Source organism: Urocitellus parryii, chromosome 8, assembly GCF_045843805.1.
Source record: "Urocitellus parryii isolate mUroPar1 chromosome 8, mUroPar1.hap1, whole genome shotgun sequence".
Taxonomy (NCBI): Eukaryota; Metazoa; Chordata; class Mammalia; order Rodentia; family Sciuridae; genus Urocitellus; species Urocitellus parryii.
In genome coordinates, this window is record NC_135538.1 from 36321471 (window position 1) to 36342749 (window position 21279).

Below are 21279 nucleotides of genomic sequence, written 5' to 3' on the forward strand. Positions count from 1 at the left end.
GTCCCACAACTGAATGAGAACTTGTAGCTAGAAATTGACCCTATTTCCTATACCTGTACAATGAGGGATCCACTGGCCTGGCCTCAGACTCCAGAGCTAATTAGACAGAGATTGGGTTAAATTGGGTTAGATTGGCGTAAAGCACAGAGGTGTTCCACAAATGTCTATGGGAGTAAATAAGGCACAAGCATCACTTAGAACTCCAATCATACCTGAAAACCTTGATTTTACTTTCTGATTACTTTAGGATTCATTCCTGGTATGTTATATTGTAGTTCTAAAACTTAAGCAACACAGTTGATTTAAAACACAATCATTAGGTCTGGGGATATAGCTCAATTGGTAGAGTGTTTTCCTTGCATGCACAAGTCCCTGTGGGTTCAATCCCCAGCACCACAAAAGAAAACAAAAACCAAAAAACCAACATTCCTATTATTGCAACATTATCAACAGTCACTGACTGTTGTATTTCTTTTCTCCTGGGATGTTTGAACTTGGGCAACTTTTCATCAACAGCAAAGAGAGTGTATATGTTAGCACCATCTACAGTGAGCTTGAGATAGTTCATTTCTCTTTGCAGGTTACTGCCCACCAGAGTCAACCTGTACCCTACTCTGTTCATCTGAGCAGTCACTTTCCTTTTCAAAGTAGTGTGGATTATTTCTGGGCTGACAGTGTTCCTAAACAGCAGTGAGATTTCATCTTGTCATGAATATTCCATATAATGTACCAAGTACAGCTAGCATATAATTTTTGATTTATTATGTCTCAGCCTAATGGCTGCATATAGCCATGCTGCTGCCAGGTTTAAAAAAGAAAAAGTCCACTTGTTTTAATTTAAACTTCAAAGGAGTGTAGTTTATTTATCGATTAGTATAGAACATTCATACTATAGCAGGCTTTTCTAATTGCAGGAGCCATACCCAAAATAACTTGTCAGATATCAGTACATTTTCATACACACAGCAAAGTTGTGTTTGTAATGGAAATTTTCCAATTTTCTTGTGATTATAATTTCTTTCTACTCTCAGCACTCTAGCAAAGGAAGACTAATAGTCTATCTTCATATATTTCTCCTTCTCCCTGGCAACATTTCTCTGGTAGAAGTTCATGTTTGGTTTGGTTGCATGCTATAGAGGCTTATTAGATGTGTCCACATGGATATATTTATTCAGAACAGGCCTCCCATTTTCAAGTTCATTCTCTATTGTAGATACTTGGCTTTTTAGGAGTAGGGACACAATACTGTGATAGGCTAAAAGCACTGGCACCAGCCATATAGATTTGGTATTAACCCCTCTATGAAATGCAATTTCATTGGTTTTATCAGAAAATAAACAAAAATCTAGACACAAAAATATTTTCTTTGATCTGGTAAAATAATTAAAGCATTCATTTACTAAGTTGGCTTGTTTTTTTTTTTTGTTTCTGTTTTTTTTTTTAATCTAGTGATGGTTTTTAAAGATCATAAGGAATCTCCACTTCTTTGACCATTTCACTTTAGACTTTTCTTCCTTATTCACTTACCTGTAGCAATGGAGAAAATATAGTCCATCTTTTCCTCTTTAATACCACAATAGAACTCTGTCCATGAAGTGTAACAGAAATGACATGCTGAACAGAACCTGAACGTTCTAATAATGGAGACTGTCTTTGTGATGGAACCAGAAGTGCAGTACTGATGAAGCAGTGGATTTTTATTTAAGTTAATATAATAAGCTGATGTCAAATTTCAAAGAAAGCTAATTTTAACCATCTTAGTAACTAATTAAAAATATAATCTCTTTTTAATAAATCCTAATGACTGAGGTAGATGATGCTGTTAAATCAGACACTGAATTAGGTTTAAGGTATAAAAATGATAACTAAGGGAAAGGAAAGAAAGCACTGATTTAAAATTATCTTCCTTTAAATTCAGGTGGATAATTAAGAATGTTTCCAATTCAATGTTCTAAACATGAAATCCGGGTATGACATGTCTTGGGCTGACTTTTGTATTTGAAGATGAATTCAGCAGTTGGTGAAAAGACCCAGGGGCTAACAGAATGGCAAACGACGAAACAGCTGTCCCCATGAAAAAATCAGTTACTCTGCATTTGATATTTCCATCTGGGCTCATTCTCAACTGTTCAGGATGTGGATTCCTAAAGATTTCTTAAGCATTTAAGTAATTTTTTGTTAGTTGAAGGTGCTGGGGCTGTTTCTCCACACATTAAATTGATCTTTGTCTTGAATCACTTTCTTATGAGAGACCAGCTAGGACATATTGCCACATCTTCCCCATTCTCCAAATCTTCCTTGGTGATAGAAAAGTTATCCCCACACAGGCAGGTGTAGAAATACATTTCGGAGTTCTCGTCATATTGTAAGTCCTTGATCTCCACCTCTTTGTAAAACTCTGCCCCATGGTTGTTGGGGCTAGCAAAAGGCTGGTGCCCCAGTGGTCCAACACCGCCTCTGTTGGTCTAACTTCTCGAATGTCATCTGGGCTTGCTTGATACACTTTTATTTCTGAATTATTTCTGTTTTTGTAATCTCTTACATGTGTTGTGATTTTTCCCCTTCCCTCTCTGGCAGGTGTTATGATGCTACAACTTTTGGAGAAAGTGATTGAATTGGAAAATTGGACAGAAGGGAAAGGACTCATTGTCCGTGGGGCAAAAAATACTTTCTCTTCAGGATCTGATCTGAATGCTGTGAAAGCCCTAGGAACTCCACAGGCAAGTGTTATGTGAATTATGCATTAGGTTGTGTATGTCGACCAGACGTTTAAGATATTTATATTTTACTTATGTGATTATTAGCATTATTGTACTCTTATATAGCTTTCAAAGGGTCAGAGGGTTTTGAGATTTGTTTTGATTTTTGTAGAACTATAAAGAATTATAAGGTGAATGATTTAAGGGAAATAAATGGCTCTTAAGGTTTTACCAATAGGATATCTTCAAAGGGTATTCTGGTTAACAGAAATTACCAATCTTTGTGGCTTAGATGAGCATTGAGTTATGTTGGTGTTTTTGGAGAGTGGAATTCTCTCTTTCTTGCTGTCAATATTGCTCTTGCTTGTTTCCCCCAAATTCTGCTTTGTTTCCTTCTTTTTCAGATCTTTTGATTCTTTCTGTGCAAATTTTAAAATTTTAGAAAATTTCATAATTTAGAGAGAAGTTGCAAATGTAATACAAAGTTCCCATGTACCTTGGACTCAGTTTCTCCTGATTTTAACATCTTATTTACTGTAGTACTTAGGTCGGTCACAACTAATGAACCAACATTAGTATTTTATTGTTAGTGAAAATCCACTGTATGATCTTATATCTGGAATCCAAATTCATAAAAGCAGAAAATAGAATGGGGAGAGGGGGGAGAAATGGAGTTTCACTTATATTAGATAATCAGTTCTCAAGATCTATCTTACATTACAGAACAGTGTCTATATTTAACAGTATTATAGTGTATACTTAAAATTTTCTAAGAAGGTAGTTCTTTATGTTAAGTGTTCTTATCACATAGACATAAATAATAACAATAAAGGGGATAGGAAGAAGCTTTCGTGGGTGATGGGTATGTCTATAGCCTTGATGGTGCAGATAGTTTCATGGCTAATTATCTACAAACTCATCAAGTTTTATACATTAAATATATAGTACTTTTTACATATCCAATAAAGTGGCATAAAAGAAGGACAGAAAAGAAATACCAGTCTTTATTTGTATTTTACTAGTTTTTCTGCTTTAAAATTCTATCCAGGATACCATAATACATTTAGTCATTTTGATTCCTTAAATTCCTCTCCTCTGATAGTTCCTCAGACTTTCCTTCTTTTCATGATTAATGCTGGTTACATATTTTCCAGTTTCAGTTGGTATTTGTCTGGTGTTTTTCTCATATTAGATTGAGGTTATAAGCTTCTGAGAGGAAGATCAGGGGTCAGGTTCTCTTTTGATGGCATCCCATTACGGAAACATGCTGTCAACATGAGTTTTCAGTGTGTATGTTAACCTTGGTCATCTGGCCATGATAGTATTTGCCTGGTTTCTTTAAAGTACTTTAAAGTTACTTTCAATATTCTATGGTAAAAGCAAGTCACTAAGTCATCAAGTTTAGTCCATATTCAAGGAAGGAGGGAGAATAAATTCCATCTCCTGGGGTCAGTTATTTGAAATTCTTCTCTAAGGAAAAATTTGTCTTTCCCCCATTTATTCATGTATTTATTCAATCATTTATTTATGTCAGTACTACTCATAGATATTCATTTTATGTGAATTATTCATCTGTTGCTCAGATTGTTCCAGCTTTGGCCATTTGGAGCCCTTTCAGCTAAGTTCTTACTTCCCCTTTTTATATATATACTTTTGTTTTATCTATTTTGATGTGGTGCTAAAGCTCAAACCTAGTGCCTCACATGTGCTAGGCAAGCAGTCCGCCACCAAGCTACAACTCCAGCTGTCTTGCCTCCTTTTGGAACATCTTTTTTTTTTTTTTTTTTTCTTTTCAAATTATTGGTAATTTTAATTGGTTCACTTAATATGCAAATGATGCCAGCAGGTATAATCAATTGTATTTGAAGCTTTAATGTTTAGAGCAACCTACTTTCTAAGGACACAGAGAAGCCCATGAAAATGTCATGCAAACAGGGAGACAGAAGACGGCAATCTACATCTCAAAGAGTGGGCCTCAAAGGAAATCATTCCAGCAAGTATCTTGATATAAAAATTCAAGAATTAGGACAAATAAATATTTATGTAACTCCATCTATTCATTGTCTTATGAGATCCCTGTGACACTGATGCAGCCCATTAGGATACACATACACTGTCCCTGCCCCTTGGTTGAATGAATGTACAATTGGATCAAATCACATTCCAACAGCATTGAAAGGCTGACTTGCTGTAAAAAAGTAAAATAAATTTCTTACTAGAATATTCTAAAGGCATTCAAGGATATAGCTTCTTACCACATGGGGCTATAGAGACTTGTTTTCTGGTTTGGCACATCCATAAAACAATATAGACTACATTTACCTCCTTTGTTTGTTTAACTCCCACTTTTCTTTGTGTCAAAACTTTCCTGGTAAGGATGTTCATATATAAGTCTCATAAAGGATTAGAAGGCCAGTGGAGTTGACTGATACATGGGCTACCTGGGGCAGGTAGTTAAAACAAAAACAGTAGCAGAAAAGAACTATTCAGTGCCCAATAAACACTGACAATGATGTGAAAATGATTTCTCTGTTATTTCTTCACATATGTAATCTGAAGATTTACATCTATTATGTTGTCAGGGAGAATAATATAGTCTAGAATTCTTTTGGAATGGGCATGTAGATCATTCAAGTGGTAAAATTTTCAAAGTTTAGGTGATTCCCCATCTTGGGTATTTGTTCTGCATATTCTGGCCATCTCCAGTTTTTTGTTTTTTTGTTTTTTTCTCCTGAGGAGACAATTCTCCAGAAGGCTTAGCTAACCTCACACCACAGATATCATTGTGAGTTTTCTGGTGCACTTGCTCTTTCCTGAGGAGACAGAATTAACAAGTAGCTTTCTTGTGGTCTACAAGGAGCTCAGCAAAAAGTAGGACAATAATTAATACTGCCTCTTTCCAAAGATGACACTCCCACTGGATTGGTCTTCTCTGAACTGCTCCCTTTTACCCATAAATGCCTTCTGATAAATACTCATAGGTCCTGGTATGAAGGCTGAGCCAACATGCAAATGTGCTCTGGACATTTTTGTGCCTAGAACCCTGGATCCTGGGATGTGGGTCCTCACCTGCCTTCCTACAAAAGTCAAAAAGGCCCTTCCCAGGGGTGCATCCTTAATTGCAGCCGGACACTCTGTACTTATATCTGTAATTTATCTCTTGATTATGAAAGCTTGGATAAATAAATTTTGGGCATGGATTAAAAACTTTTTCACATTTATCATTGTAAAGCTCTTTTAAATGATCACATGGGTGTTTTCTGCTCTTTATCAAGTTTTGCAAAAAATATTTTATTTCTTGTTCTTCTGAAAATTCTTGGTTTTGATTAGAAGTCAGACCAATAAAGAGTAGATATAGATAGATATAGATCTATAGATCTCTAACATCACATCTCCATATAAAGTCTGCTGAAAAGGTTACAGGTATTTCCATTCCTCTTCAGAAAAATCAATGACCACATCCCTTAATGTCAATGGTTCCATTTCCTGGCTTTCAGGATGCTTAGTGTTCCCCATGTAGTTTTTTTTTTCAGCTCCAGTGTAGCACAGAAACCCAAGAGACAAGATTGAAAGGGGCTTCAGGAACTTCCTCCAAAATTGAGCCTGGTAGTGATATTGCCAGTTATTGGTGACAAGTCTTAGTTTCCCACATGTTGAACTTTGAACATTAGAGAAGCATGCTGAGGCAAGCATATGAAGCAGGGTTATTTAGAAAAGGGTAACATAGACTTCTCCCACGAGGGAGAAGGGGGCCATAGCTGGTACCATGGTATCCCCTTGTTTTTTTTTTTTTTTCAAGTACTCCCTCCCTTGCCCTCTGGTATTGTGAGATACTCCAGGTTAATCATGTGTTTATCCCACCTCAGGCATAGAATCAGTGATTTCTCCAATGAGTCCTGGTTTTGGAGAATGGTAGAGTATTGGGAGTCTCTTTTTTTCAAGGCCCTTGATATGGCATATTCCTGGGTTAATTGAACCTTTCATATGGCAGAAGAAGAAAGCTCTGAATTTAGAATCTTGGGTTTAGGTACAGATTTGGCCCATAACTGAGAAAATTAAGAAGGTTGGCCTTTCATTCCTCAGTTCCATGGAAGTAGTAAAATCTACCTCACAGATTTTTGGAGGCTTGAGATGTCTACTAAAATACTGCTTTGTAATCTAGAAGACTATCATACGATTTTAAATGATATAAATTGGTAACACTAAGATGATAGGTTAAATTCAAGATCATCACCCTCTTTCCAGAAGTCAGGTGAAATAACTAAACTCCTTTTGTAGCTGTTTGTTTTGCTTCTTAAAGGTTAAGGTACTATAATATGAAGGACTGAAAAAAAGGAAGGCCAGGAAGATTAGTAATGAACAAAGATTATAATTAAAATCATCAAGACTTTTGAGTTTTTTAAGTGTAAGCTCTCTAGCATCTCTGATGAGGAGTTTGACAAGGTATACAGAGGCACCTAGCAAACTGACACACAGTAAACTTCAACCAGTATTAACGATTTTAAAAGTATGCTTGTGAATTACCTGTTAGAGTAGGAATCCTAATCATTTTCCATTATCAGTTCTCAAAGGAACTGGTTTTTCTTGAATTCAGCCCACATTCCATAGGACAAAAAGAAAAAGAGAAAAGAAAGGGAAGGGAAGGGAAAGAAAATGAAGTGAAAGGAAGGGGGAAATGAAAGCAGGGGAAAAAAGTAAGTAGTATTGGTTATCCATTTAATAATAGTGGGTTATGTGTAGGTATTTAAGTTTTAATGATATTTCACAAGTCTCATACCAGTATATGTAGTGTATTATTCCTATCTGCATAAATATGTAAGAGAAAAATCTCTTCTGATAAACCAGAGCATTGATTTTGATGGAATTGGATTTGAATGCTGGTTTTAACAGTTTCTGGCCAAGCAATTGGGCAAAACACTTAATCTTTCTAAGTCCATTTTCCTAATATAATTTTTAATTTTTAGTTGTAGATGGACACAATACCTTTATTTTATTTATTTATTTTTATGTGGTGCTGAAGTTTGAACCCAGTGTCTCACGTGTATTAGGCAAGAGATCTAACACTGAGCCACAACCCCAGTCCTTATTTTCCTAATCTTTAAATGAGGATTATAATACATATTTTATAGAGCTATTATAAAGATTCAGGATAATATATAATAAAGTGGCTACTAGCCCTGTGTTCGAAAAAGTTGACTATTATTGTTATTTCAAAGAGTTTGAGATAGTAATAAACCTTATTATCCTTAAGATGATGTGGAATTACAGCACCACTTTTAGACTTAAATTTGTAATGTGTTGGAATGGTGAGAGCTTTAACCTGGAAATTTGAAGGGATGGATTGTTTCCCAAGCTTTATCAGTAATTAACTGTGTGACCTGCAATGTATGAAAATAAGTCATCTGATTTTATATATAGATAAAGCTCAAACATGTAAGGGTCCAACGAAGCGTCGGAGAAAGAGACCACACAAGAGACTGGCTTCATGCAATTGGCAGGAGGGAGTTTATTGAACCAGCATGCTGGGGCTCAAGGCTCACTCAGGAAGGGAGAGCAGCCCAGAGCCCAGAGTGGAGGTCAAGCAGAGCTTAAGTACACTTTTTGGGGAGGGCGGGGAGCTTTGCATACATCAGAACAAATCATCATGAGGTACGGGAAAATTGAACAACAACTCTGAGACATGATTAGTACATTCATTGGCGGGAACAGGCTGGGCAGGGGTGATTGGTCACTTCTAAGCGGGGTACACATTCAAACTGACTGGTTTTGGGGCCTGGATGCCTACGTGCCGAGCTACTCAGAGCCCTTAGCTATTAAACAACCAGGGAATCAGTGGAAATATTTACTGGGCAGTTCCAGTATTGTCCTAACAGCTACAGGGATTACAGGTTCTGGGGGTAGCAGGGGAATTTTAACAATACCTAGTCTTTTACTTTTTAAGCCAAGCCCTGCAGCTTAGAATCAGCTTAGAAATTTTCCTTTACAAACATATATGTATAAATACACATCATTGTCATCTTTAGAATGGTTGTATTACTCTGCACCTAGTTCACAAAAGATACTATCAAGATAGAATGAAAAAATAGATTATTGTGGGCCTGATATAAGTTATGTAGGAAAACATCTCTAAAAAGATGAATTCTAATTCTACTTTCTTATTTTTTTTGTAGTCAGAAAGTTGTTTCTGTTTCTTTAGAAAATGTAGCCAGGACTTTTTCCCTATATGTATAAAAGATAGAAGTGGAAGTATGTGTGTGTTGTGTGTGTGAGGAGGGGTGGGAAGGGTTATAAATTATTGGTATGATGTGAGTCACGTTGTAACAACATTTATTGAGAGAATTTTTGTCCAGACTTAGGTAAATTTGCTCTTTGTAGTATAGACATTTTCCAAGTAATATGCTATCATCAGTGTCTGCAATAAATTTGTTGATTGATAGCTGAGAACGAGAGGTGTCCATTGCTTCTTGCTATATGCATGTTCCAAGTTTCCTCAAGAAAATAAGGAATTGCAAATCTGCTTTAAAATGAGTATGCTTAAATTCCAGATTATAATTGACCTATTTCGTTTAAAGCATTTTTCAGTATAAATGAATTCTTTGTTGTACTTCTATGAAGTTTCCCTAGTCATAGTATAAAAAATATATAGCATAACAATAATATTAAGAAACATAGTATATATGTATAAAGGGTATTTTATCACATTTATTCTACAATTAACAAGAACTAGAAATGATATATGTAAAGTTTCTGACAACCATTTTACATGTAGACTATATTCTTATGTACTTGAGAAATAGCTATAAATACATGTAAAACTGAAATTTAAAATAGCTTTGGGGCTTACGAGGCTCATGCATATACATGAGTTGCAGCTATCTGTTAAATACATTGTACTCTTACAGTTGAGTTACTTGGAGACTTTTTAACATGACTTAAATGCAAACTGTTTTCTCTCAGTGGGGCACTTTATCCAACATACTGACTCTTTGTTGTTATAGATGCATCATTAGCATCTGCTTATTTGGTGAATTTGCCTTTTCTGAGAATGATGGGGTGATTGGAATATTTGAATTTTGTTTACTACTAATGAAAATTATCAAATAAAAACAAGAGACTAATAGAATGAAATCCTCATGTACCCATAGCATCATTAATAGCTATTAACATTTATTGTATTTGCATATCTTTACTATACTTTTTTTCTCCTTTCAAGTGTTACTGATCCCTTAAAAAGTTGGTTTCATTTTGGTAGCCTTTGTTTAATGAACAGGAGAAAAGTTCCAACTGTCCCTGTTAGGCAATTAAAATTCTTACTATCAAATGTACAGACCAAGTAATGGAATAACATAATGAAAGGATTAGCCCTGAAAAGTTAGGGGAGGGAGAAAAGAATAAAATAGCAACAAATAATGCAGATTTTAATCCAGTTATAAGATTTGGAATTGATTGCCACAGATGTTGCATAAACTGTAAGGAGTTCTCTTTAGAGAGAAGAAGTAATCAGAGTCCATCTATAAGCTTCATGGTGTAGAGCTTTACTAAAAGCTAAATTGTTTACTAAAAGCTGAATTTTAAAAATATTTCTTAGGTAACACATGTGCATTATACCTTTGTTTTATGCTTATTTTTATTTAAAGGATGGAGTGGCCTTATCCATGTTCATGCAAAACACCTTAACAAGACTTATGAGGTAATGTATCTTTCTTTTAAATTTATGGTTTTTAAAAGATCAAAAATCTTTCTTTACTATTCCATTATTTATACCAGTTTAAAAATAATAACTAATTTTCAAATTGTGTATATTCTAGTGATGAACTGTTTCCTTGTGTGTGGAGAACATTTAGTTGCTAATGAAATGTACACGAGTACTGAAGAAAAGAATTTGGACCTAGCCCCTTTCCCTAAGGTGCTTATATCACTAGGTATATTAAGGAATAGACATGGGAGGAGTCAAATACTGATATTAGAGCAAAATATAGACAGTGATCTATTAAAAACAGATAAAGATTATCACATATTTAAGTTAGTAGAATATGGAGTGGAGTGAATCCAGAGGAGAGAAAAAGAATTAAGGATTGGAGAAGACTACAGCTTTCTGAGAGATGGATTTACTTTGCATCTAGATGAAGAAGAAAAGGGGGGACAATTCTTTTATGAATTTGGACATACAAACTGACATATTTGGGCTAATTAACTTTCTACTTTCACATTCTGATTATAGACAATTTAAAAATTATAAAAACTAAGGAAATTTATATTTAAGAATACTTATTTATTGGTATTCATCACTATTTTGTTACTCATTATATCTGATAGAGTGATTGAATTATAATATTACTATTCTAAAGTACTTTTTTTTCATTATCTTAACTCTTGAATTCATCTCTTTCCCCTATTTTGCCTGATTTTTTCTCAAATTCATGTGAAAAGTTATTCTTTTTTAGACAGTCTTTTCTACTTGGGAGCAGTATGTATCAAGGAGCACTCAGTTATTTTACATCTTCAGTTTCACTTTTTGTTTAGAACCTATAAAAAAATTCCATACTTTTAAAACATTTTAGACTTACCATGTAGTAGTCACACATTCATACAAACAGAAAAGGTAAAAGATTTATTTTATAACACAAAATAATGTCTCCACATAGGATTAATCTGTGGATCATTTCAAACACTAATGAGAAGATTTTTGAGGAACCTTCAGTATACAGTTTTGGACCCCTATCTTCTAGATCACAGTTTCCACCATGGCTGCAGCCTTAATTTTCCTACCCTTAAGTAATTTTAGTAAAAATGGACTAAGATGATATTACGTTAAATTATTCACAGATGCCAGCTTCTGAGAAGTCCCAGGGGCTTTAAATTATACAAAAGCATCCATATTTGGAATAAAGGTATAATATGCTGTCCTTTCAAAAGTATATTATAAGGGAGCTATTTTGATAAACTTACATCATATTTAGCATGAATTTTTGTGTTTTTAGTGTTATGTTGTTTTTTTCTCAAGGTGCATAGATTCAAGGTTCTACTGTCCTTTGATGTGTTTGCTATAAACACAGTGCAGTAATTTTGTTTCAACTATATTTTAAGATTTTTAAAAATATTAAAAAATAGAAATATTAACATCCATTTGTTTTTCAATATACAGACTTCCTTTAATTAGTGTTGCACTAATTCAAGGTCGGGCATTGGGTGGAGGAGCAGAATTTACTACAGCATGTGATTTCAGGTAGGATAAACATTGCATTATTTCTTGTTTAAACATAATTAGCATATTTATTTTCTGCCTTCATTTCTATATTTAGTATGTTCTTAAACACGATAATAAATTAGTAAATATTATCTTTTTTGTCAGTCATTATAGTAGATAGTTTTATTTTAGTTTAATTACTATTTTATGCCTTGAAAAAATTAAAACAATGATTTTGACTAAATGAAATTCATATTAGCAAAACCTCTACGAAGATAGGTCAGAGAAATGTAAAACTTAAAATCCAAAAGCATTACACATGAAAAGTAAACAGCTGGAAAAGAAAATAGAGGAAAAACCTGTTCTAACTATCCTCTTACCAATAAAAAGAGGTTTTCTGAGATCCATTATATGTCTTTAATCTGTGTGATTTATAGCAGCACTGTAAGGCTTTGGGGAAGATTAGGGAATAAAGTTAGAGAAAGTTCTTTGGGATTGATAGCTCTTCAATCTCTAGAATTATTCTCAGTATTGGATAGCTATACTACTTAGGAATGACCTTTTATAAAATCTAATGCTTTACATTTGTTTGAAACTGCTTTCTCAACACCATTCCCAAGACCTTTAAGCACAGCTGTAAGGAAACATTAGTACAATAATCTCTACAGACTCACACACTTAGGCCTCTTTATGTAAAGAGTAAAGGGTAGAATATAAAAGGGTGATTGGATAAAATGGTAAAATAAAATGGTACAATAATAAAGAGCCTGAGCATCTGAGTCCAGTAGATTTAGGTCATTCTCAGTTTGGAACTTTTATCTGACTTTGAGCAAGTTACTGTTTCACCTTTTAAGTCTGTTTCTTTATCTGTAAAATGGAATATCTCCCTTAAATAGATAAGTATAAATGAGATTATGATTATATAGATTTTAGCATAATTTTAACCTAAAGTACATATTAATGTACACAAATGTTATTTCTTAGAATCTTCAAACTATCTTATACTAATCTCTTTTACAAAACTGCCAATACTTTTAAATTCATTGTCCTTTCATTTGGGTTTTTCTATTCATTGTACACTTGTCCTAGCTAACAGAAGTGCACAATAAGTGGAGATCTGTAGTCAAATTTTGACTTGCTTTCAGACACTAAGGAAAAAACAATTCTTCTCTGGCATGTAGTACCATAGATATTTCAGTATATTGTTATATAACATTTTAACAATTTTTAAAAGTAACTTTATTGTGGTATAAATTTAAAAAATTATTGATTTTAATTATGTAAGTTAAATTTGGATGAATGTGTACATCTATGTAACTATCTTCACAATTGAGATGTAGAACATTTTTATTATCCCCATATGTTTGCATATGCCCTTTCCCATAATGGATGAGAGCAGCTGTGACACCTCTTTGTAATTTGAATTTGAATTTCCCCAACGACTTGATGGTGTTGATCGTCTTGCTTTCTGTTTATTAGTCAGTTGATATGTCTTCTTTTTTGGTCTTCAAAATCTTTGCTCCCTTTTATAAGTTGAATAATAGCAGTTATTTATATATACTTGATAAAATTATATGTCAGATAAAATATTTTTCTAATTTGTTCTAATTAGTTATATATGACAGCAGAATGCATTTCAATTCATTGTACACAAAGGAGAACAGTTTTTCATTCTCTGGTTGTACACAATGTAGTGTCTCACCATATGTGCATTTATACATGTACCTAGGGATAATGATGTCTATTTTATTCCACCATCTTTCCTGTCCCCATGCCCTCTCCCCTTCCCATCCTCCCCTTTGCCCAATCAAAGTTCCTCCATTATTTCCACTGGCGCCCCCCACCCCTCATTATGGATCAGCATTTACCTACCAGAGAGAACATTTGACCTTTGGTTTTTTGGGATTGGCTTACTTTGCAATATATTTTTAATATATAAATATTGTGAATATTTGCTCCTAGCCTGTGGTTTGCTTTTTTATTAGTAGCAAATTTTGAAGAGCAGAGAATTTTATTTTTTAAGATGTTTCTAGGTTCTCTGTTTAAAATAATTAGTCTTGTGAAAAACTTGCAAAAATCATACATGTAATTCCTATATACCTTTCACTCCATTGGGGATTGAATCAGGGGCTCTTTACCACTGAGTTACATCTCCAGTCCTTTTAATTTTTTGAGACAGAGTCTCACTAAGTTGCTGAGGTTGGCCTTGAACTTGTGATCCTCTGACTCAGTTCCCTAAGTAGCTGGGATTACAGGCATGCATTACCACACCTGGTATTCTAATATCCTTTTACTGGACCATGATCTAATCAAGAATATATTTTATCTGATATAGATATTGTTATCCCAGCTTTCTTGTGATTAACATGTGCCTGTTCTTTCATTTTAATTGATCTGTATTGTTTAAACTAGAGTCTAAGACACAACATACATTAGGTGTCTTCCTTTATTTTTTTTTTCTTCAGAGTGATGACAGTCTTTGGATTGTTCAGTAGAGTAACATTATGGAGTATTTACTCTATATTTGTAGACAGTGTTATTGATATGATTGGGTTTAAATCTACTATATCAAAACTTATTTTTTATTTGTCCCTTCTGTTTTTATCTTCTTACTCTTTTCCTGCCACATTCTAGATTATTTTTATCATTCTATTTTCCCTCTACTATTGACTATGTGCCATATATGAAGATTTGTTTATGATTTCTTAACAGTGTGAACTTTGGGATTTTAAACTTGTCACAGTTCAGCTTCACATGATATTATATTAATTGCATAAGATATAAGAACATTACAATATACTTGTAGTTCTCTTTTTCTGTCCTTTATGTATTGGTGATATGCATTTGCTTTCATTTAACTCCACAATCACCATATTTTTGCTTTAAAATTTATCACTTAAATCAATAAATATAACGAGAGTCAAATGTCCTTTTATTTATTTGTATTTTTCTAGAAGGAATATTTGGGTTTAAGCATATTTTGATTTGTAACAAATTCATGATGATGACTCGCCTAAAGAAACTCTTCTAGTATGTGTTTTCTTTTATGTTGTTTGAATAGTTTTGGAACTCATTTGTTTCTAAAATAGCTAGACCTAAATAAATACCTGGATGATGTTTCTACATTGATTTTCTAGTTTTCTGAGAATAAAATGAAAGCTAGGGAAATGAAAGCTAGGAATTCTATCTTAGGAAACTTCACATAAAATGTTTTCCATGGACCCTTGATTTAGAAACCCTGTTTTTAAATAGGTATTTCTACGTATGTAATATTTTGTCATTAGGTTTGATATATTATTGATGGTTCTTCTGTCTACTAATTTAGTCTGATAAGGCCTTCTAATATTTTAGTTTTGTGTATGTAAAACATAAAAGTTGAGTTTCATGACTTGTTACAAAGTAAGAACCTTATGTAACCATGATTTAGGTTAAGAACTGGAGGGTTGCCAACACTTTTGGAGTCCTCCACCTGCCCCTTAGTCACAATCCTCTCATTTCCACTAGGGTTAACCTCAAATATGGTAATTCCTTTATTGCTTACTTTTATGGTTTTATAAAATAAATATTCCATAACAAATATTTTATTTTTTCTATTTTAGCTTCATAGAAATAGTTTCGTAGTTTAATAGAAATAGTATGAAAAAGATTTAGCTAACACATGTAAAGTTTCTTTTTAAAATTTATCACTCAAGTTTTAGTTTGTTAGTTCAAACATGTCACTTTATACTCACAGAGATTTATTAATAGTTTCAGTGTATGAGACAATTTATCAAGATCCTAGGTTCTTTGAAAATTACTAATTCCTAATTTAACAGATTCTAGTGCACAACGAAAAATGGTCATTTTGTTTGACAGTGCCCTCTGCTGTCATCAGTGCAGATTGCATTAGGATTCAGCTACTCTTTATTCTATGAGCAGTCATTGACATTATGGATGATGTGAGACTAAATGGGAAATTGGTCTATATGAGAAAGGATAGAATACTTTCCTCATTTTATCTGAAATGCAGGTACTTATGAAATATACAATTTAAATATATAATTACATAGAGTATATATATTTTTAAACTGTATGTATGTGTTACTGCACTTCAAAATTCTCTACATAAAAGTAAATGCAAATTAAGACTTTGTAGATGTCCTTTGGAGAAAGTGAAAATTATTTAGAATCTACTGTTTATCTTCAAGCATTTATTAGACTTTGGCATCATCCTTCATATTCATTCCCTGCCTGTATTTGAGCATAGTTAGGGTTTAAGACAAAAGGCAAAATAGCAGGTGAAATAATCCAAGAATATTTAACCCCTTGATACTTATAAATTGCCATATTATGTTAACCTCTAACTGAAAGAAATATAGCATGTCTCAGAGTCTCATTAAATATTTAATTTTGTTGTATGTGAGACTGTTGCCCCCTGGTTACATTAAGTAATATATCAGGTATATTCACAGAGCAGAACACAGTTTCCAATAAAAACATGTTCATCTGTAGACTAACTTCTCTGGAAGTGGTGTCTTCATTCATTAAACATTTTTTAGCATGTACATATGCCAGGCACTGTCATTCACAAAACATTTATGTTTTAGGTTTTTGTTCCGTTTTTCTAGTTGAATGTTTCTGTTATTTTTTTTTTAAACAAACAATGGTCCACAACCAATTACAATAGTCCCTTCCATAGAGTTTTGCTTTCTGTGGTTTCAGCTACCTGTGATCAACTACAGTATGAAAATATTAAATGGAAAATTCCAGGAGTAACAATTTACAGATATTATGTTACACATTGTTGTGTAGTCTGATGAAATCTTATGCCATCCTGCTCATATCTACCAGGGATGTGAATCATGCCTTTGTCCGATGTATTCACACTATATATACTACCTGCCCATTGGTGAGTTGCATATATGTAGCTTTAGTAGTGGTCTAACATTCTCAGATCAACTGTTATAGTATCCCAGTGTTTGTATTCAAGTAATCTTTTTTTTTTTTTTTAACTCTATAATGGCTCCAAAGCACAAGAATATTTATGTTGGAATTTTATTATGCTATATTATTGAAATTTCATGTTCTGTTTCATTAGTCATCTTTCTTAATCATTTCACTATGCTTAATTATACATTAACCTTATAATAGGTATGTATGTATAGGAAATAACAGTATATGTAGGCTTTGGCATTGTCTTTGGTTTCAGGCATCCATCAGGAGTTTTGGGCCCTAACCTCAGTGGGTAAAGAGGGATCACTATAGAAATTAAAATGATTAAACTGATCCTTCACCCTGTATGTTTGAAAAGGATTGTTTCCTTAGACCTTTTTAAAACCACATACCAAGAATAATAGTAGTTCTTAAAAGAGGCTAATAAAGCAGATTGCTTACTGAATGATGTACATTACTAGGAAGTGATAAATCAGTACAACTCCTCTAGCTGATATTTCCCCCTGTTTTATCAGTACTTTATTAATTATCTTCTATGATAAGTTGCTTTAATTATATTCATAGTTAAATTCTAAGAAAATCTGTGTCAAAAGAACATCAACATTTTTATTTCATAGCATTCAACTAAAATGATAAGTTCTTTTAAAAAGTATATCTATTGGCCCTCTTTAGCTAGTTTAACTTTCTTACTCTGGAGAATTGCCTAGAATTTACTCAACTTATATTTCTACACTTTTCCATTTCCAATGCATAATACTTCAGCAGATGGAAATATACTTTATGAATTTACACAAGAAATGAGCCCAGATGTCATACTAGCATTGTCCCTTCCTCTCCAGAAAAACCCCTTTAAGCACCAGCTGATTATAGATTTAATGAATACATATGTCAGAAACACTCAGGTCTACTTGGCATTAGTAAGTAGACCTTCATAGGTAAATTATATTTTGTTGAGTCATTATTTCACACAAAACATTCCAAAAGACAATGGCTTTTTAAAAGCATTTTAAAAACCAAAAGGCTATCTTCTGCATTAAAAATTGGCATTTCTCAACTGAAAAATTAAAACAAGATGACTTGAAAGTAGAAGACTGGTAAGAAGAATAAAGGCACTAGTTGTGTTTAAAAAAAAAGAAGAAGAAGAAGAAAAAGAGGAAGGAGAAAAAGGCATTCCTGCTGGGCCCAGGGGCACATGCCTGTAAGACCAGTTACTTGGGAGGCTGAGGCAGAAGGATTGCAAGATCAAGGGCAGCCTGGACAACTTAGCCAGACCCTGTTTCAAAATAACAAAAGGACCAGTAGTAAAGTACCCATGCAATCAATCCCTGTTTACCCTTTCCCCCAAAAAGCATTTCTTGTTGCCCAGAACCTAGTTGCTCATCATTATACTTCCATTATGACAGATTTCCCTGAGTGCCAGGGATACGGAATATTTTTTCTGTATTTGTTGGCTATTATATTTCTTATGAGAAATGCCTGTTTACTTCTTTTGCCCATTTATTGATTGGGTTATTTGTTTTTCTGATGTTAAGTTTTTTGAGTTCTTTATATTTTCTGTATATGAGCAGCTGGAGCAGCTGGCAAAGATTTTCTTCCATTCTGTAGGCTCCGCATTTAGTTTTTTCCTTTCCATCCTTGTTTATTGAATTCTCTCTCTTGAATATATAAAGTTTGTAGTAAAAAAGCTGTGTAATTTGGTATTATTAATGGTATCTCATAAGAAAATTCTAGAAATGATTGCCCAATCAAAGGTTAAATGAATAGTAACAAATTAATGAATATTGTTAGTTATTACAATTTCTCTTTCATAGGAAATAGACCAGCCTTGCATTCCCTTTAGCGTGTTTCATTAGCCTTGACAACAGAGCCTACTGTTAAACCTTTGAATTTTTGCCAATGGGATGGATGAGGAATAAAATTTCAGCAGTTTTATATGCATTTCTCTAAGTACAGTTGATCTTATTTTCATGTGTCTAAAAACCATTTTTTAAATCTTTGTGAATTACCTACTCATATTTTGCTTATTTCTGTGTAGAATATTTGATCTTTTACCCTTAATTTTTATGTTTTGCAACCTTTAGTGATATTTGTCATCTGTGATACATTTAAAATATATTTGCCTACCTTGCCATAAGTCTTCTGAGTCTGCTTATTGTTTTTGCAATGCAAGCCTTTTTTCTTAATGTAGTCATGTCCATCAATCTTTTTTTTTATTGCATCTGAATTTTATGCGGTAAAAAGCCCTGCCTCTTTCCCAAGTTATAGAGAATTCACTTATGTTTTATTCTAGTATTTGAGTAATTTTATGGCTTAATCTATAACCTATTTTTATGAATGATAGAAATAATGGACTTATTTTATCTGTTTTTTGCCAAATGTCTGTTTTTCTGCAACACTATTTTGAAAGGACTTCTGTGTTTTAGTGATTTCAGACACACCTTATCATGTGCTAGATTTCCACTTGTAATTGTATCTATTGACAGATTTTGTTTTGTTCTAATTCCAATTTTTCTGTATTGTTTTTAATGCCGTGATAATTATGCATAAGGTCTTATCCATCTGAAGATTATTTCCTGAAAATAAATCCTATAAGTAGTACAAGTACTTAAAGACTAAGAGAATATTCAACGCTTTTGATATGTATTGCCAACTTGTCCTCTAGGAAAGATCCTACCAATTTATATTAACACCAGCATTAAATCAGTGTTTATTTGAGCAGATCCTTTCTTATAATGAATATAATCCTTGTAAATTTCCCTTCTTTCAGCCTATACCATTGTGTTAATGAAGGGAGCCTCATGAGGCCAGTCATCTGAGGGGAGGGTTGGGAATGAAAAAGTTGAGATTTTAGGGGGAATCTTTAGTTTCTTTCCTTCTGTTTTCTATAATTTGTCTCATGATGGGTGACAAATAGAAAGTAAAAGGGAAGAAGGTTCCAGGAAAGTATGTGTGCAAACAAATAAGTATTTATGTTCAAACATGATTTTAAAGTATTGCTTGTTGTCAGAGATGCTAATTATGTGGTTTTCTATACCATATTTTCTCCAAATCAGCAGTTTGCCTTGTTGTCTTTGACTCTTAATATGCAATGTAAAAGGACTAGCAGTTTCTAGCCTTGGACCATTTAAATCAGTGATTAAAACCTTTAAATTTATGACATCTCATTGCTAGTTAATTTTATAGTGTCAATGCTTTATTTAAAAACTTTAAAGTATTTATTTGGTTACTTATATTATTTCATTTTGTGTCCTTTTACTTTGTTATAATTTATGAGGTATGGTATGCAGCCAGTCTGGTAGCCAGACTAGGATTCCAAGCCAAGCAGTCTGGCTACATATCTATGCACTTCACAGCATAGTTGAATAATGTCCCAATTCAATATGCATTTCTATCCTCATCACCAAGTTCACTGCCTTTCATCAACACCGAACATTTTTATAAACTATTTTCTTGTATAACTTTTACTAAAAACTTCCTATTTTAGTAAAATTTGATAAGTTCTTTTTGAAATTGTTTTTCTTGACTACATTTGGTAACCCTGAAATGTAGAATTAATTTATTAGAAAGTAGTAAGTAGCACACTGAATGGTTTTCCAGGTATCAACTTCGACCTTCTATCACCAGCCAAACGTTAATAAGTCTTTCTCTAGTTATACACAGTTTCTCATATAACACGCTTCTATCCAGCCAGTAACAAGAAACATCCACATTTGATTAACTTCATCTCTTCTCTCCTAGGATGTCAGAGGAAATTTTAAACATTGCCAGGAAGCTTACATAATGAACAACCTAAAGACACTTATATTTCCTTTTCTTATACAAATAAGGGGCTTTAATATGATCTTATAAATTGAGTCTGTAGTAAGTCTATAGAATTACAAGAGCTGTGTTCTATCTTTAACATGAATTGATAGATTATCTCTTGTAATAAATTATATTACAGGTAAAATTACATGAAACCCTAGAATTAATCTATACTCTTGTAAGATGAATGAACAGTTTCTGTTTGTACATGTATCTTGCTGATGATATCATGTTTTCTTAAATTAGGTTTTCTACATTCAAAATGTTATAGATTATAATATTTAGGTCAATTCCCTGAAGTCCTTAAAAGAGCATACTATAGGGATACTGCTACATCGATGTTCATAGCAGCACAATTCACAGTAGCTAGATTGTGGAACCAATGTAGATGCCCTTCAATAGATGAATGGATAAAAAAAATGTGGCATTTATACACAATGGAGTATTACTCAGCACTAAAAAATGACAAAATCATGGCATTTGAGGGAAATGGATGGCATTAGAGCAGATTATGCTAAGTGAAGCTAGCATAATCCCTAAAAAACAAATGCCAAATGTCTTCTTTGATATAAGGAGAGCAACTAAGAACAGAGCAGGGAGGAAGAGCATGAGAAGAAGATTAACATTAAACAAGGACGAGAGGTGGGAGGGAAAGGG

At 33.4% G+C, this 21279-nt stretch overlaps 1 protein-coding gene and 1 pseudogene across 3 annotated transcripts in view; one reads left to right on the forward strand and one right to left on the reverse strand.

Annotated features, from left to right (window-relative positions):
• The window catches only part of Echdc1 (ethylmalonyl-CoA decarboxylase 1), a 36300-nt gene that overhangs the window by 10972 nt on the left and 4049 nt on the right, over positions 1-21279 (forward strand). For all 3 annotated transcript variants that reach the window (XM_026380588.2, XM_026380579.2, XM_026380570.2), the window contains exons 3-5: positions 2578-2720; positions 10337-10389; positions 11845-11925. In XM_026380588.2, the coding sequence (XP_026236373.2) occupies positions 2578-2720; positions 10337-10389; positions 11845-11925 (277 nt within the window). The remainder of the gene's footprint in view (positions 1-2577; positions 2721-10336; positions 10390-11844; positions 11926-21279) is intronic.
• Positions 2145-2484, reverse strand: LOC113176439 (diphthamide biosynthesis protein 3-like; annotated as a pseudogene).